The sequence below is a fragment of the Cygnus atratus genome, chromosome 25 (genome assembly GCF_013377495.2).
Source record: "Cygnus atratus isolate AKBS03 ecotype Queensland, Australia chromosome 25, CAtr_DNAZoo_HiC_assembly, whole genome shotgun sequence".
In the NCBI taxonomy this organism is placed as follows: domain Eukaryota; kingdom Metazoa; phylum Chordata; class Aves; order Anseriformes; family Anatidae; genus Cygnus; species Cygnus atratus.
This window is the reverse complement of record NC_066386.1, coordinates 6,472,678-6,491,680: the sequence shown is the minus strand read 5'-3', so window position 1 is coordinate 6,491,680 and position 19,003 is coordinate 6,472,678. Positions and strand designations below refer to the sequence as shown.

The window sequence follows — 19,003 nt, the reverse complement described above, 5'->3', positions numbered from 1 at the left end:
TTTCATTTTATAAGTATGAAGATGAACAGTTTCAACTTTTCTGAAATCTTTTTACCCATTCTTTTTGAACTGAACTCAGCAAATCAGTTTGGGAAAATCTGAAAATAAATAAATAAACAAATAAATACGAACTATGGGGATCTTTGAAAATAATTTACTTCCTTTTCGGGAGAGGACTAAACCCTTGTTTGCTGAAAGGTGGTTTGTAATAACCACCAAAATGGACCTTGTTGTTGGAGCTCCCAGGCTCATGTAGGAGACCAGCAGCTTGGTAGGCATTTTGGAGACCTCTTGGAAAGATTCAGAAGAGCTGTTGATTGAATCCAGGTGCAGCTACTGTAGAGTTCAGTCAGAACTGGGATTGCTTTGGAAGTGATTCCCCAGACTGCCAGGCACTGGTTCACATCATGGTGCAGTCTCATAGTACACAAACTGAATTTCCTTCTTATTAAGACAAGCAGGAAGATTTACTATGGGATCTGAGTCCCAGCTCATTTTTGGCCACTAGCAAACTTCCAGCCACCTCTCACTTGGCCAAGATCTCAGGCAGACTCTGAGCCATGGCACTGACATTAGTTGTGGTTGCTTTGCTGTTCCATTAAAAGTTGGTTTGTTGCTGTACTAAAACATGAATAACTGAGGAAACAAGAATGGGACTTTGTTCCTTACTGACTGATATTAAAACTCTAAATCAGGTTGCCTACAGCCATCTCTCTTACCTTTGCAAATGATAGCAGGGAATTGTCTTCTTTCACCTCTGATCACAGATACAAGCAATGCTACTAAAGCATCTGCATTTTTCTGAGCCTGCTGTTTGCAATATTAGACTCAAACAGGATCTTTCAGGAAAAGGACTTGGAGACTCTTCTCCCAGCAGGGACCTCTGATGTAATTCAAACCTGCAGAGAAGGCAGAGTGGACAAGTAATTGGGCTGTGCCATCACCTTGCTGTGCTGCCCGGATCTCTTCTAACCGTAAATCAAGTGTCAGACTTCTCAGGTTGGGTATTTGTATTACAGAAAATTGCATTTGGGTGGATTTTCTCTGTCCATAAAACCCTAACCCAGAAATGATGCTCCTGCTGAGACATGACAGGAAGGAGTGCAGGGAAGGTCATGGGGAAAAGGGGATCTTAATCTTCTACTACATTTAGGCTGATCTAATTTTAATTCTTTGTTTCCAAATAAAAAAGAAATCCCAATGTTTTATTTTTGATTGGACTTCTTGTTGTTGTTACACCATGTTTATGGTAATGTTTTATTTTGTTTTGTTTTCATTTGATACTTCTGGCAGACTTCTTTGCCCATGTATCATTCAAATAGCTCTGGCTGACCTGGAAATACATTTCCACTGATTGGATAATTCATCTTAAATGCTCTTCCAAATGAGTCACTCTTGTGTCTGCAAACCCAGGACCAGCCTGCTTCACGAGCCATGCCAGCACAGCTCACACCCACAGGCAAAGAGTGTTCAGCAGGTTTTTTTTTTTTTTTTTTTTTTCCTGATGCCATTAACCAGGGAAAAGCAATTACTCCTCCATCTTCTGGAGTGAGCTTTCTGTTCCTTCTATAGAGAGGAGACCAGCAAAGACAGCAGGGCTGGAGCCAGAGGGTAGACAGAGGGGAACAATCACCATGGCATGGAGTCAGCGTGGAATGCCAGCAATGGGCTCATCAAGGAGAAAGTGAGTGATGCTGTCTGGTCAGGTCAATGTAAACTTGCAAAACCTTTTGCTGCTGGGCCAGGAAGCCCAGATTGCACAAGCAGAGTTATTAATAATTGACGCCAGAGGAAGTTGTTTTTCACTTCTTTGGGATGTCTGAAATATCAAGCAGGAAAAGTCAACTGCAGATGGAACAGATCATTTCAATTTACGTCTTAGGTCCTTCTTCTTTTGGTTTTAATTTGTGATGTTTTCTTTTGGTGTTGTAAATCTGGACACAGTATTTGACATGAAGATCTTGGAAAAAATCTATTGAGCCCAGTCTGCATTATTCCCCATTGAAAACAGGTAACTCTCTGCTTCAGTTTTTCTGAGCCTTTCTTCTCTCTCAAGGTTACGTAGGACCTCAGTGAAACTCCCTGTCTTCCTGCTTCTCCCACTGATGGAGAAAGACAAGCACAGCAAGTGCTTGAGCACCTCCTCACTCAGCTCCTGGAGGCCAGCACATGAATGGTCACAATGTGCTCATCAAGGTTCCAGCCCTCTCCAGCACTGCCATATGATGATGCTTACAGGTGATGAACAGGGCAAGTGTATATGATTTTTCACTACGCCCCAGACACCCACAACATTTCCACTTAGAAGCTTCCTGGGATGGTTTCTGTGTATTTAATAACCATGGGCTTTTCCCATGTCCTTCCCAACCCACACAAAGCCTCATGCAATCTACATGTGTCTCTCTACCAACCTTGGATGAATACCTATGATAATTACTGAGCCAATATGCCTCTCTTGGTGAGCTGGATCATAGCCCCATTTTATGAAAGCTCAAGCTAATTTAAAGTGCTCTACACTAAGATCAGCTTGCCTTGTGGTTTGGTAGAACCAGGTATTGGGACTTGTGGGTGTGACCCCAGAAGTATCACGGGTGGAAGGATTTTTGCAAGGACTGTACAGAAATGAGTACAGTGGAGGGTTGCCTGGAGTGATGTCTCTCCACAAGAGCAAATGGCATATGGTAAGGCCCTCTCCTGTCACATACTGGGCAACATGAAGGGAGTCTGGGCAGCTCCACTGGGCAGTAAAGCCTGTATGGCTCAATTCTGCAAAGGGAAAACTGCTCTGTGCAGTTATTGCTGTGTCACTTTACACTGACTTAAATTATATCCAAAAGGAATACAGAAATTTAATCTATTCTTCCCTTTCAGAAATGGCAAAGATTTAGGATGACACTTGTATTTTCAGTTCAGGAACAGCTCCTCTCTGGCATGGAAATAATCTTGCTGAAGAGTAAATATCATAATCTGGTATAGTCCCTGTCCCCAGCTGCTTCTCAGACCATTGAATAAACATCAACTAACTCATCCAACACCCCCAAGGAAGGGAAGAGATTAGGCCCCTTCAGCACACCAGGAAGCAGAAACAAATTGATGTATATGCAGGCAGCAGCATAAGAGCTGGGAAGCAGCCACTGTGAGCAGACTTCTTCCCTTCCTTATCCATCTTTCATTCCATAACAAGATGTTTAATGATGTCGGGGACTCAGCTGGGCACATAAATTGGTCTCCACAATATACAGAGGTTTGGGGAGTCTTTTTTTAAGTCAAGCCGCCCCCCAGAACCCCATAATGAGGACCACCACTGACTTATGGAAATGGAACAATTTTTGCCAAATGAAGTTGAAACAGGCTTAAAGTAAACACCCCAAGACTGACGTTGTCTTGCATCCATATTGTCCTCCAGTGCATCACCAGAGACCTAACCTAAGCTCCAGAAGCATCTGAAAAGGCAGAGGCTGAGCACAACTCATGCCATAATCTTGGCACAGCTCCTGGCTCTGCGTTGGTTGGGACAGAGCACCACCATGCTGCTGGCATTGCCAGTGTCACATCCCAGGGCCACCAGCACTAGTGAGGGGAAGTGGATGGGAGAGCAGCAGTGAGAATCACACCTCCATGATAACAGACCTGGGCAGCCTTATTAATTCACTCTAATTAGTTCAAGCTGGGATTTGCTGTTGATACAAGCAAAAGTTTTCTGCCTGCTGGCTGAGCAAAGTCAGTTAGGGCTGGGAAATCCTGACATGTCCTTGTGGCGCTCAGCAGGGGCTTGAAGCTGGATCTGAAAGCTGCTCATGACTGTGACGTGCCAGGAGCAGAGCCAAGTCCCTCCCTCTCTCTGCTCAAATGATTGAAGCTTTTGTATCAACAGCAGCTTCTCTTTTCCTCTGACAGGAACACGTCGCCAGAGTAAATTGCTCTGATGTTTTGAGTTTCCTATCCAAAGCACTTCCCAAAGCAAATGCTACATCAGCATGGGGGATGTGCTGATATCCTGATGGGGAATATCCCCCTTCAGGACCCCTCACAGGGGTCTCCTTGTGCATTGCTCTCTCCAGTCCCTTTGAATACCCTGGGGATTTTTTTGACCCAACCAGAGAAGCCCAAGGAACAAATAAGCTCATCCTAAAGCAGATCCTTCCTAGGGCCTCTGTGGTGTCTGCTGGGAGCTAGGACCCCCAGCTCACATCCCAGCTTTGCTCATTTGGCAATAGGAAAAACAATTGCTTTTAAAATTGTTTTTCTTTTTTTCTCAGTTCAGCCACTTGAGGAAAGACAAACGACGTTGCCATAGTAATAAAAGGCTGGGTTCTTAATTTGTGGGATTCTTTGTCTTAATTATTCTGAATCGTAGTCCTGTGAAAATTTCCTTCTTTGGAGAGTTTGAGTTGGGAGCCATGCCAGCACTGAAGGAGGATTTAAAAATAGAAAAAAGGTGATGAAGATATTTTTGGATTTATATTTATTATAATTACATTATAATTATATTATATGTTTCAGTGAGATTTCCTTGCCTATTTCACGTGCCAAGAAGTGTAAATGCCTGGTGTTATCCAGACAGAAGGGCCTGGAATGGCCCCTAAACTTGAATTATTTATAATAATTCAAGGTGCTTTCATAGGCTTTTCAAAGAACAGGCAGAACCAACACCTACAAGTCAAAATAAAATCATGTAAAGCTTAACAGGGAACGAGTATTTGATTTCAGGGGCCATTTAAAAGGGGAGATGCCAGAGGAAAATGTTGTTTATACATTGCATTTTTCATTCCCAAATATCCAAGCACAAGACACAGGCTAGAAGCAGCATTGCCTTCATTTTGCATATAATGTAAAAACATAGCTTGCTCAGCATCACTCAGCATGGCAATGGCATGTGAGGATGGAGCTGGAGGCCCCTGCAATCCCACCAGCTTGCTTTGCACACCAAGCAGGTGCCGCACAAAGCACCACTAATGGGAACATCTCTGAGGCCCAGTAGATAAATACGGCCCTGGAGAGAGCTAATAAATCCAAGTTACTGCAGAGATGCTGGGAATGTCAGAGCAAGTGGGACAGGGTCTGACTGCTGAAAAACACTTCTGCAAATCCAATATTCTGTCTCTGTAATAAAATCTGCAGATGTAACTCAGTTGGTCTGCAAACTCTGGGCTGGCTTGGGCTTGGAGTGATCTCTGTGTGCAGGGGAAGTGTCTTCCCCTGTCACCAGTGAGGTATGGAGGCTGATAGCATTAATAGTGATGAGCTGTTAGGTGCTTTAGCATTTCTGCAGGAGGAGGAAGGCATCCCAGAAGGTCCTATCTGCAGGGGGATGCCAGACATGTCTGGTGGAGAAATCTTCCCTCAGAGGAGTTCTTCCACTGGCAAATGCTGCTTCAACAGCATCTCTGTGAATATAATATTTTTATCGGCACCTTTTTTGGGGCAGGGGTAAAAAAAAACCTTCCTTTAGAAGGTGTTTCACATATGCAGCCATTTGAATGCTTTTGGTTTTTTTTTCAAGGAGAGTTTATATTCTTTTTAATGGCTTTCATTTTATACCCTATTGTAAATCCAAGCATAATATTTAATACATTGAAACCCAAACAATTTTTTGATTTTTTAATACATATTAAAAGCTATTTAGCTGAGCCAAAGCTACCTTGGAAGGGATCAGATTTAATTTCAGGAGAAACATCAACATTCCACATTATGTTCCCATTTGGAAAGGAAGACTCATTCAAGTAGCCAAATACTCTCTGCTAAATGGAGCTATGGGTCCCCAGTAGCTTGAAGCTACTGGCAATAAGCAGTTAGGTGACAAGAGGCTCCAAAACGGTTGGGGTAAAGGCTGAGAAATGAAGTGAGACTTACAGGACCACGGTCGTCTTGAGCCAATGAAGATGTGGTGAAAGCAGCTTCCCATGAAGCTGAAACCATGCTGAAACACTGATGGGGACATTTTCCCCTTGCTCGATGCAACTGTTCCTGTACAACCAGGATATCTGGATCTGCAGCTGGGCCAGGGAAGGTGAACTGCTCTGCTGGACTGCAGTGCTCTTTGCTTTTCCTTCTTTCTTTTGTATTTTACCCATCGAGTCCAGAGGGAACCATAAAACCAATATCTGACAGCAAACTCTGGTGCTAAAAGGAGGGGTCTTGCCCAGGGCGTGCTGAACCATGCAGGGGACCAAAGAATCGCCTTTTATTTTAAAAACAAGCTATTGATCTGTGTGCAAGATCCCTCCTGGCTTTCCCAATGTAAACCATTCACTTGGGACATGTTTCTGGGAGGGCTCAGGTGGGGCTGGGGTCTCTTTTCCCTCCCCAATAAACCCATTTCCCATCTGTTTCAGCGCTGGCAGCCCTCACGCTGAGCACTGCAGAATGTGCTTGAGACACAAGAGGGCAGGCACAGGCTGTGCAATGAAACAGGACCAGGCTTTGCTTCCCATGTCCCTCGGCCACCCTAGCCCTGCCACCCACCTCCATCACTGCACCCCTACCTCCCTGCTATGTAAGGTTGGAAAAGGGGCTTTTCTAAGGCTCCTACCTTCTGGCCCTGCCTGGCCCTTGTTCCCTGAACCTGTTTGAAGAAGCAAGGTCTGCAAGAGATATTCTGGGGTTGAGCTTGGGCTGTGAGCCCCCAGATGGATGTAGTACCCTGCCCCAGTTGTCCCGAAGGAAGGGTAGCACAGGTATCTTTAGCTGGGGTCTGACATCCTGAAGATTTTTATGGGACTGGCCAGGATGCAGTCTTTACATTGCACGCATAGAGGCCGCTGATATGGTTGGTAAGAGGTGCCAACACCCCAACCATCCCTTGCAGCCTGTGCCACACATCCTCACCAGTGTCACCCCCAGGCACAGCCCCAGGCATGACCGGAGCTACCTTCCTCAGTTCTAGGGACACCCTGGCCAATGTCAGCCCCTGGGGACAACCAGACCCAGGCTGTCAGCAGGGCACCAGGGCCTCATGGTCCAGCCCCAGCCCCACCAGTGATGCAGAAGAGCAGTGAGTCTGTGCCAGGGCCATGCAGCACTTCTGGGCACAGTGGTTGTTCCTCCAGACTGCATCCAAAGAACTCTGCGTAGTTAAATAATAAAAGGCAGCAGATGGTATATGGTATGAATTACAGACAACAGGATTGTAAAGGCAGTATGCATGGCGAATAAAAGAAAACATTAATACATCAGGCCAAATAGCGCAGACGGTAGGAGAAGAGAGAGATTTGCAGCTGGGATGGCGATGCAGGGGGAAGGAAGCCTGTTCCTAACAGGGGATTTTTAGGAGGAAAATGATCTTGTCCCTGCCCTGGAGAGATGGTGAGAGGGAGGGGAGGCAGCTCTGGACCTACAGCCCCTCTGCCCTGAGCTGTCTTAGTTCTGGTTCACACCTTGCTTGGATCTGCTCAGTGGTGGATCTGCCCCTCCTGGACAGTACAGGGCAAGATGCAGGATGCTCCTAAGGTTTCAGAGAACCAGCATGGTGCTCTGAAAGACCAAGCAGTACATTCAGCTCACGGCCACAGCACGGGCTTTCTGCTCACAAGTTCTTTGGCATCTCTTTGCCTCAGTTTCCCTGGTGTAAAATGGAGAGACCAACATTGCACTGCCTGTGTCAAGCTGCGTAGCTCAGCCTGAGAGATGCTCCGACAGGATGCTTTAGGCTGGGAGATGGCACAGCTGGGATTTGGCTGCCAGGGCCAAATGTGGTTTTGGTTGTAGCAAAAGCAGAAACTGCCTCATTTTTGTGGTATCTCAAGGTGAAAAGCTTCAGGGGAGGACAGGACAGCTCGTGGTAGTGTTGGCTGATGTCCCTGAAGGGACTCGGGTGTCCACTGGTGGAGGTAAAGCAGCTGATGGGCCAAGTGTTGTAAAATGTGGGGCTCTTTCAGAGTCTACTCTGATGATAACAGCACAAGACCAAAACTGGGCTCATTTTACCCTGGATAATCTTTGAGTCTGCCCTTGAGACACCTTCACAGGTGGCTGAGAGCCACCGGGTGTCGCACCACAGACTGTGGCAGGCTCTGTCTGTGCTTTGACCCTCTGTTCCCACCTCATCTGAGCTGGGAATGTCACCTCCTGAGAGCCACCACAGCACCCCAGATGCTCACCTGCCATAGTGCTGGATGCTGTATGGAGAGAGAAAGAGTTTTTCTCTTCTGGATCTCTGCAAAAACAGAGAAAAATGCTGCTGTGCACAGAGCAAATGTGGAATGGAACTACCCCAGACCCTGCTCAGCCCCAGGGCTGAACCCTGCTCATTCCCATCTCCTACAGTGTGCAGTAAGGCTGCTATCATGGCTGGAGGCATTGTTGCAGGATTTTGCAGTATCTCTTAGGTAGGAAACTTTTCCCAATTTTCCCCCCCCCAACATCCCTGTTCCTCCAAACCTACCATCTGAACCCACATCTAGGAGCAGCTTCCTGAACACATCCATCATAACTGCCTTCCAGAGGTTAAAAAAAAAAAAAAAAAATCTGGATGCTGCTGCCTAACTGTCTTCCAAATCCTGAGCTCAGGGTCCACAGGTGCTGCTTGGGACAGCAGCCCTGGTCCTACCAAGACATGGACACTGATGAACCCACCTGTGGGCAGGAGCCAGGGGGAGCACGACTGCAGCCCCTTGAGCCCTGCCCTCCCCGGGAGCTCACCCTGCCGCTGGGCTCTGATTGATGCGTGACTCACAGCTCTCGCACTTTGCCTGCCAGAAGTCCTGAAGTGCAGGGAAGCTCTGAGACAGAGGAGAGGTGCTGCAGCTCCTCTCCCCTTCCACCTCTCCCCCTTCCATCCTCTTGTCTGATTTTTTTTTTTTTTTTTTTTTTTTTTTGCTTCTGAGCTGCTGCACAGCAGAGGAGAGGCTTCATGCTATTGCTTTCCACCCTGCTCTGTTCTGCATGTGGATGTGCGTGCATGGAACCGAGCAGCTTTGCCCTCCCTCCCCCCTCCCGCTTTTTTTTTTTTTTTTTTTAACCTTTCCCCTCCCTTTCTTTTTCCTCTCTTACTCCTCTCGCATTCTCCCACTGAATTAGCTGCCCAGCTTTCCCTGAGAGAAACACTTGGAAATAACGCTGGCAGCAGCACGGGGTGGTTTTCTGGGGAGGAGGGGCATTTCTTGGAGCCCTGCCCAAGCCAGAAGGGTGGGGAGGAGAAAAGATGCTCAAATCCAGCAGCATTGTCAGAGCACGGGAAGAATGGCGCAATTGGTCTGAAAGCCCTGCCGTGCCGCGAGCCATCAGCTCCGGGTAGTGGCATCCTTGGGCTTTATGCACTAGTTAATAGGCTTTGAGCTGCCTCTGCTTGTTTTAAGCTCTCCCTCTTGCTTAATCTCATCTCCGCTCGGGTGCGTGTGCGTGTGTGTGTGTAGGGGGAGGACTTTATTTCCATTGGCTCGGCTTTCGCTTCCCACCCACATCTCTTCCACATCACCTTGGTGTCTCCCTAAATAAAACCAGCCCTTCTTATCACACCGAGGAAATCAAGAGCTAGAGTTTGAATGGATTTTTGTATAAATATTTACCCCTACAAAGCTACTGCTGAGCTGGTGGGATAAACTCGCAGCAGCTGGCCTGAGACTCGTTTACTCTCTCTCTCTCTCTCCTAAAAGAGTTTAATTATTATCCAGAGGGGAGGGGAGAGATCTGGATCCCAGTTCCAGCTACAGACTGACCCAAAAAGCAGTGCCAGGATTTCACTAGCTGCTCCTCATGGATCTGAAGGACAGCACCAGCGAGGGCAGCATGGGGAGTATGCAACCTTCCAGTATCCAGATTTTTGCCAACACCTCCACGCTCCATGGGATCCGTCACGTCTTTGTCTACGGGCCAGTGACCATCCGACGCCTGCTCTGGACCTTGGCCTTCGTGGGCTCACTGGGGCTCCTCCTGGTTGAGAGCTCGGACCGAGTGGCTTTCTACTTCTCCTACCAGCATGTGACCAAAGTGGACGAGGTAGTGGCCAACAGCCTGGTCTTCCCCGCTGTCACCATCTGTAACCTCAATGAGTTTCGCTTTTCCCGGCTCACCACCAATGACCTGTACCATGCTGGAGAGCTTCTGGCTCTGCTCGATGTCAACCTGCAGATCCCCAACCCTCACCTGGCTGACCCGTCTGTCTTGGCCATCCTTCAAGAAAAGGCCAACTTTAACCAGTATAAACCAAAAGTTTTCAACATGCAGGAGTTCCTGGCGCGGGTTGGCCATGACCTGAAGGATATGATGCTGTACTGCAAATTCAAAGGCCAAGAGTGCAACCATGAGGACTTCAAAACTGTGAGTATGAGCAGATGCTCTGCTTTTCTCTACTCTGGGTGTGTGGATGGTGCTGGTGCAGGACCAAGACAGCAAGGATGTCACTGACCAACCTGCGTCAGCATAGCACAATGAGCAGATAGTGTCTGTCAGGCTCTGGCATGGCAGAGGGGAATGAGGCAGCCTGTTGAGTTGAAGTTTATTTGCTGGAGTCCTTCCTACGCTTCTTCCCAGCATGGCATGGGGTGATGTGGGGGCAAGCAAGGGGTTTGCAGCAGGTCCACCATCCATCTTGCAGGAGGCCGACGGCTCCCAGGGTGCTTGGTGTCAGGCTGGGGCATCACATGGGTCCTGCTGAGCAACAGAGGGGGCTTGTGAGGTCTCTTGATATGGTCAGTGAATTTTAGCCTGCTAAAGAAAGTAGAGAGGGCTGGAAAGAAGCCAGAGAGACTGGAAGGCATTTGAGGATGGTCTGAGCAACGTTCATAAGCCTACTGTATTTCCTTGGGTGTTTGTAGCCTTGCTGAAATTGTGGCTTCTGATCTAACTGGAAAGGGAATTTTTCTGCTTGTTGCTTGTGGCTGTGGTTCATAAATCCTAGTTTGCTGCAGCACGGCCAGCAACCAGGTCCCTTCTTGGTGTTGTTTTAGAAAAAGGGAAACATAATAAAATAAAGAAGAAATCAGGCTCTGCTCTGATGCCAGCCTGCTCTCAGGCTGGCAGGGAGGTGGAGAGCGCTGGGTAGCCTGAAGATCCTGAAGGCAGCAGACGCTGCTCAGCTTATGGCTTCTGGGTGACACCCTGACAGCAGCTCAGGCTGGCCTCGGCGGCTCAGCTGGCAGGCATTATCAGTGTGAAATAGGAAGAAAAAGTAGGTTGCTTGGAAGAAGGGATCCCACCCGTGCACTGCTGATTGAGAGAGGGGCTACAGAAGGGGCTGCTCCCCCCAAACTGGTGGCTTGAATCCTGCCTCAGCAGAGCTGCAGGCATGAGGGCTGCGATGAGGCTAAGTTGTACTTTGCTCTCAGGCCAAGCTGGCTGGTTCCTTCCCACTGATTCTCCCCGGCGTACCCTGGCTGGGGGCTCAGTGACCCTGGAGTCAGCAATGCCGACAGATCTCAGCCCGCTGTTTCTCTGGGAGCGATGCTGTTTGTTCTGCTCCATGTCCTGTAGATAGGCAGGGGCTGTAACAGGTTTCGTGATGTTTGCCAGTAGGATTTTGGTCTGTTTTTAGGAGAAGAGAGTATTTTGTGTCTCTGATGCTTTTGGATCCCCCAGCAAATGAGTCCAGTTGATTCATGCTCCAGAGTCTCTGCCATCACCTGGACTGTGCTCTTTTTAAATGTCTGAGTAGGAATGTTTTGTTTGATGTCTCAGTTGTTGCCTGTGCATAACCCTGATGCCATACCCATTTTGGACTGGATATCCAGGCAAACTGCTCCTTTTCTTCTGCTTCTTGGGCAGACCTGAGCAGAGGTAGGGTGGTGCAAGTTTTAAGAAGTTATGAAGAAATTCCTTGGGGGAAGAGATTGCTAAAGCAAAGCAATGTGTGACTAAGGCTGGAAAACGGGACAGAAAAGGAAATATATGCACAAAAGCCCAGGGGACAGAAGAGTTGATAAGTGAAGGCAGATCCCAAAAGATCTTCCCTAACCATAGCAAAGGAGCTGGGAGAGGGAGGAATTCTGCCTGTGGGCTTCCCCATAATGCAATAAACATCAGCCAAAAGCAAAAGCCCCAAAGCCAACCAGCAAGTGGCATGTTCAAAGCACCTGCAGGACTTGAAAAAGTAGGTCTCATTCTCAGATGAGACAGGTGCTCTTGGTAGCTTCCCTGGTACACAAGAACTGTAATCTCCATGGCCATTTAGTTTTTGAGGTAGCTGCCTCTGAAACAATGGTTTTTATTTCCATGGGTACACAGCAGTTTCCAGAAAGGTTAAACTTTCCCTGGTGTTGTGGTTTAGCCCTGCCTCCGTGCTGAATCAGAACCTCCAGTTCTGGAGGAATTTTGTGTTTAATTATCAACAACCTGTTGCAACTTTGTGTACAGACTGTGTGGCAGCTTATCCATTCTGCTGCATTACCAATTGGAAAGAGGGAAGCATCATCACTGAAGGCTGATTTCTTTCCTCTCAGGAAGCAGAGAGTGTAAATCCCAGAGCAGTTTTGTAATACGTCATCCTGACGAAGAACTTCAGCTCTCTGTTTCTGTACTCCTCAAATTCATGCACTTGGGAGCAGAAGAGGCAGGAGTTTTGCAGTAGGAAGCTGCATCAAAGCAGAAAACTCTGCAATAAGATGCTGCTGAGGAAGTTAGTGCAGTAGTGCCAGCTGGTCACCTGTCCCACTTAGAATATCCATGTGTGTTGTATGCAGTGCTGTATGGGAAAGCAGATGCTGGCATGGCAGTGCCCTGGCACACTGAAAACTTGAATTTACTTTCCCTCCTCCTCCACTTCCCTGTTCCAATTCTCCATTGCAACTTTTTTAACAGGATTTGAGCTGTGCTCTCCTTGCATTCAATGTTCCTTCTCCCCAGATGATGTCTAATGCTTCTCAGCCAACAGTTCCCCATATTATGGCCTGCTCAGAGGCATGAGTCCTTTAAGCTTTTCTGCAGAGATACATCCAAAGGGAACAGCAAGGACTTAGCAGAACATGTGCTGATTCCTGAACTGGCATGGCAATGCACTGAGCAGCAGATAAGATAATGCTGACCTCTGCTGCAGGCAAGGTAATAAAGAACAAGAAATTGGCAGGATGAGCTTTAGCAAACCCATTCCTTTAATATATTTGAAGGAGGAAAACCTGATAACAGCAGCAGTTGAGGAAATTCCCTCTTTTTGTGTGTGTGTGTGTGTGTGTGTGTGTGTGTGCATTGCTCCTTCCAGGAGGTCTCCATTGAAAATGACCTCACAGATGGCATCTTTCTGGAGGAGCTGTGCTCATGCTGCTCAACATGACATTAAGGTCTTCCCAACCTACTGCTGCTGAGAGTGATAAAGCTGTGGCTCGTCAGCCCTAGACACAGAGCTGTGATTTTCTGGTCATCTCTATGAGCGTGCTGGACCCTCCTTCCTGGGTCTGCAGTCATGGCTTGTGGTCCTTTGCCATTCCAATATGGGATGAACTGAGCAGTGGCAAGGGGACCTTGCAGGAGATTTCTGTGGGTGGCACAGCAAACACATGGAGTAACAGGGGAGAAAAATCTATGATAACTGTTTCACCCCATGGGGAAAAGGGAGAATGACAGATGGGGTGGTGGGGATGCAGATATCTAGAATATGAGGAGCATGGGGAATGGGATATCTCAGTCCCACCTTGCTGAGAAAACTAGCCCCAGCAGCCAAGCCCTGCCTGAACGATTCAAGATACAGCAGTGACCGCACATTTTGGTATGTGAGCAAGTGTGGTGGTTTTACTCAGGTGGGCAGCTGAGCCCACACCCACTCTCTCACTCCCCCTCCTCAAAGAGAAAGGGGGAGAAAATATGGTTTCTCACTCCTCTCTCTCTCCCAGCTGCTGTGTAGCCGTGGGTTTTTGTTTTTTTTTTGTTTTGTTTTTTTTTTGGTTAGTTGGTTGGTTGTGTTTTTTTCTTCCCCCCCCCCTCCCCCTTTCTTAAATATGCTCTCACAGAGGTGTAAACAACATCAGTTATTGGCTCGGCTCTAGTCAGCAGCAGGGCCCTTACCTAACATGGGGCAGCTTCTAGATTCTTCTCAGAGAAGCCACCACTACGGCCCCCTGCTACCAAAACCTTGTCATGTAAACCCACTACGTTAAGTTTTCCTGTCATGTCGTTTGCTAAATGGAAATTGTAGCATGTGCTTCCCCACACATCCATCTCATTTCCGAGGTAACACAATAACTTAGCTTGTGCCTGCTATGCTTTCGTTGCCAGATGTCTATTTATTATCCATGTCTGTGACAATCGAAGGATACAACTCATTTATTTTCAATACACATTCTTGCTGATAGACAGTGTCCGCATAAAGGAGAGCATTTCATGTGAATATTTCTATTCTGAGACACAAGTTTATGTCAATCTATCAGTCACTCTCTATGCATATATTTTAAGTCATTCTTTCTAGTGTGCCCATGAGGCCACTATTTAGTAAATAGCTTTTGCTTTTTAGACTGATTAGTCCATTCTCATCTTCTGTTATACAACTTCCACTTTCCTCAAAAATAAATAAATAAATAGAAATCATGATGCTGTCTGCTTGATTCAGAAAAACACGACCTCTTTCTATTTAATCATTTTTCTGGAAATCATGACTTTTTCCAAAGTTTGCCTCAGAATCTGTTAAATATGCCAAAATGGGATCTGCCATTTTGTGCTAACTTTTACACAAATAAATGGTTCTTGCACTAGGAGAGCAAATATTTCTGCATCTTTCTGAGTCTGTGCTTGTGTTTGCACATGCTGCTGAATATTGGTGCCTGGTCTTAGGCACGGGAGGGAGTGCAGGGTTATTGTGTTCCTGTTGTAGGTGCCTGAGTCAGGTGTCTAAAAGTAGATAGATTGTATCTGGGTCACATATCTGACTGATGTACAAACCTCATCCTTGAGAAATGCAGACCTTTATTCTACACAATATTACCCTTGTCTAAATTTTTCTGTCCCTCAGACATCTAGTTGTAAAATGATTATGGTAGGGCTTGTCCATGGAGCTGACGGGCTTTGTACTTCCTTAATATATTACAGAATATTGGGATAATGATTTGAAATTCACCAGAAAGATTCTTGGGAGGATACCTGTTGTGATGAGTATCTGTTCACAAATACAAAAGTTTCCTGGGTCTTGAATGGATATTAAGGTTAAAAACTAAAGAAGAGAAGCCTGTGGAACCTCAGTGGGGTCTTTTTGTGGCAAATCCAATTATAAGTCATTTAATACAGAAAGCATTTACACTGGATGAAACAACTCCCATAAGACCAAAAAGTCAGAGGTGTGGCTGTAAGTCATTTACTTGAGATGTGGGTGATCTGTGTCTGAGAGACTGCTCTGACTCAAGACCTGAGCAGCTCAGTGATTAACTCTTCCTTAATTTTCTTTTTAAAAGTCTGTGTTTTGTTCTGATTTAAGCTGTTTCTTGGCTGGGCACACTCCTCTTCTCATTAGGAGTTTTGGGAAATAATCTAAAGATCTGATGTCTCAGAAAAGAGTACAGCTGAAGTACCAAAAACATCTGCAGATCAGTGGGTTGTGAGTGCAAAGGGAGGCAAGACACAGGGAGGACACTGGAGCAGGAAGGACAAAGCACTTCTGTGCCTAAGAGCCAGCTGTGAGCTCAGCATTCCTTTGCCTATGGCCTTGGTTTATATGATGCACCCATCCGCTTCATTTGATGAAGAGGAAGAGCCACTCTTGTCTGTTAAGTGATGCCTATTCATCACGAATATTTGTCAGGCCAAGTGAGTGTGGATTCCTCTGTCCCCCATCCACACCACACCTGCTAAGGGCTTTGCACTCAAGATGGCATCTGGATCTGAAGCAAAATGAAAACACTGCTCTTGAGAGTGAGCAGAGAATAATGCTGTCAGATGAGGAGAAAATACTGAGCAAGAAGGATTTCACCAGAGTTGCAAGGACAGAGATATTTGAGGGCTGCAGAGCTTTACCATTTTTTTTCTGGAAATTGCATGAGGTTTTCCCATGCATTGGAAATATCTCTGAGTCTGACTTTCTGCACATCAGCTCTCCTATCTGCAAAATGGGAGGAAATTACTTTTATCCATGGAGAGACACTGACAAGTAAGGTGCTGGAAAGCTGTGAAGAGGCAAGTTAGTAAAACTCAGAGCTCAAGGTTGATAAATGTCTTTAAGCCACAGTGTTCTATTGTTTCCTTGCTGTCTGCAGTGGACAAAGGGTAAAATGACAGGAAGCAGTCAAATGTACCTGTGCCCTTTCTACATGAACCACATTTAAATCTAGTCATGCCTAAAACTGTAAGTGAAGGCTATGAAAAACCAGGGACGTATTAAAAAACAACAACATGGTTTCTATCTGGAGAGATAAACGGGAGCAACATAACTTGTCCTGACCTTCCTCCATATACCTCATGCCAAATTCCCCACTGAGACTTCTTGAGAAATAATATATAACCTCCCAGATGTTCACTTTTGCGGAATTGTGTGCTTATTTGACCAAGTGCACGCCCAAAAACCATGATGTGACTGCTGTGAAACCATGGTGTGTATTTACTCTAAGTGCTCCTAGCAAAGCGCTGAGCACTACAGGTCAGTGTCCGTGATCCCCATGGAAGGCAATGGGCACAAATAAAACCAGTGATTGTAAACAGAGGCAGGAGAAGTTCTTAAAAAAAGAGAAAGCAGGTCAGACTTCGGTATTGGCCTGAGTGGCTTCTTGAGGTCCCTTCCAAACTGAATTATTTAACGTATACATATATCTATATAAATTATAAAGTATATTATATATTTCCATAACAAAAAGTGGGTACATACCTGCTGGGTTTTGTCCCATGTTGCTGCTTGTCATGCTCAATTCACTCAATCTTTACTGTGAGCATGAAAAATAATTTTGAGAGGCAGTTATGGTCCCTGTTGTGAGCCTTGGCATTTAAGTTTGAGTTTATGTTATTGACCTGAAGAAAAAAAATGGCCTTAAATGCATAGCTGTTGATGACTCTCTGCATTGAGCATCTGAGGCATTCACAGCTCTGATTCCATAATAAACCCCTCACAGTTTCTCTGAGCACGTGTCTGTCCTTCTCCATCTCCCGGAACCATTCCCATGCAGTTTGAAAGGAGACAGCAGAGATTACCTGAAAAAAATACCTCAAGTGCATTGTTCATCTCCTCTTTGCGGAAAAAGCATGCCTCACAGCTCTCCAGGAGTACAGCCAGCTGCAGGACAGCAGGGACAGAGGGGACAGAGGCATCTCCATCTCCTCTGGCAGAACCTGGTGCCCAGGAGCTCTGCATGGCTAGTCTGTCCTGCGCCTTTGCAAAAGCATTTTTTAAAGGAATTTATACCTGGAGTGCAAGCCAGATCAGGCTTGGCTGTCACAGCAGCATTATGCATGAATTGGCTGTCATGGGGACACACGGTCAGTGTGTAGGCAATAAAATGCTCAGCTGCTGTGATAAGGTGGGACCGAGCAGGTTGTCAGGTGGATGTCACAGCTGTACCAACTGAATATAGTTTTCAAAAGAAATAGCAAGTATTTTGCCTAGTTTCATTCATCTTTCTTTTAAGATTGGTGTGACATTTTGTGTGGATTTCCATACCAAGAGCTCTTTGGAAAAACACATCCATGAGAACTTCCTTGCCTGAAAGACAAACACAGCTATGAGAGAGGTGTGTGGTGGTGAGAATGCAGGAATGCAGGTCCTCCCATAGCTTCAGAAGGAGAAAAACATGAACAGTGGCTATATTTGCAGGTTGCAAAAATCGTCAACTATTTTGCCACCTGCATCTGCTCAGAGGTTTACTATAATTATTATTTAAAAAGCTTTCATAGAATCATAGAATCATAGAATATCCCGAGTTGGAAGGGACCCATAAGGATCATCAAGTCCAACTCCTAGCACCGCACAGGTCTGCCCAAAAGTTTAGACCATGTGACTAAGTGCACAGTCCAATCGCTTCTTAAATTCAGACAGGCTTGGTGCAGTGACTACTTCACCGGGGAGCCTGTTCCAGTGTGCAACCACCCTCTCAGTGAAGAACCTCTTCCTGATGTCTAGCCTAAACTTCCCCTGCCTCAGCTTAACACCATTCCCGCAGGTCCTATCACTGGTGATAACGGAGAATAGGTCACCTGCCTTTCCACTCCCCCTTGTGAGGAAGTTGTAGACTGCGATGAGGTCCCCCCCTCAGCCTCCTCTTCTCCAGGCTGAACAGGCCAAGTGACCTCAGCCGCTCCTCATATGTCTTTCCCTCTAGGCCCTTCACCATCTTCATCACCCTCCTCTGGACACTCTCCAACAGTTTAATGTCCTTTTTGTACTGTGGTGCCCAGAACTGCACACAGTACTTGAGGTGAGGCCGCACCAGCGCAGAATAGAGCGGGACAATCACTTCCCTCGACCGACTAGCAATGCCGTGCTTGATGCATCCCAGGATACGGCTGGCCCTCCTGGCTGCCAGGGCACACTGCTGGCTCATATTCAACTTGCTGTCAACTAGAACCCCCAGATCCCTCTCTGCGGGGCTGCTCTCCAGCGTCTCATCGCCCAGTCTGTACGTATAGCCAGGGTTGCCCCGTCCCAGGTGCAGGATCCGGCACTTGCTTTTGTTAAACTTCATGTAGTTGGTGATCACCCAGCTCTCCAATCTGTCCAGATCTCTCTGCAAGGCCTTTCCACCCTCATCCGAGTCCACAACTCCTCCAAGTTTGGTGTCGTTGGCAAATTTGCTCAAAACAACTTCTAGTCCTACATCCAAATCACGTATAAAAACATTGAAGAGGACTGGCCCTAAAATGGAGCCTTGAGGGACCCCACTAGTGACCATCCACCAGCCAGATGTGGCCCCATTTACCACAACCCTTTGAGCCCTGCCCGTCAGCCAATTGCTCACCCATCGTATGATGTTTTTGTTTAGCTGTGTGCTGGATATTTTGTCCAGTAGGATCCTATGGGAAACCGTGTCAAAAGCTTTGCTGAAGTCCAAAAAGATCACATCAGCTGGTTTCCCTTGATCAAATCACTGGGTGATCTTATCATAAAAAGAAATCAAATTTGTTAGGCAGGACCTACCCCTCATGAACCCATGTTGGCTGGGACCAATGACTG

General features: G+C 46.6%; 1 protein-coding gene across 1 annotated transcript in view; it reads left to right on the top strand.

Annotated features, from left to right (window-relative positions):
• The first annotated feature begins 9,678 nt into the window (after positions 1–9,678).
• ASIC2 (acid sensing ion channel subunit 2) overlaps positions 9,679–19,003 on the top strand; it is a 506,101-nt gene continuing 496,776 nt past the window's right edge. Inside the window, exon 1 of the mRNA XM_035566902.2 lies at positions 9,679–10,257. Coding sequence (XP_035422795.1) covers positions 9,694–10,257 — 564 coding nt within the window. The 5' untranslated portion in view covers positions 9,679–9,693. The remainder of the gene's footprint in view (positions 10,258–19,003) is intronic.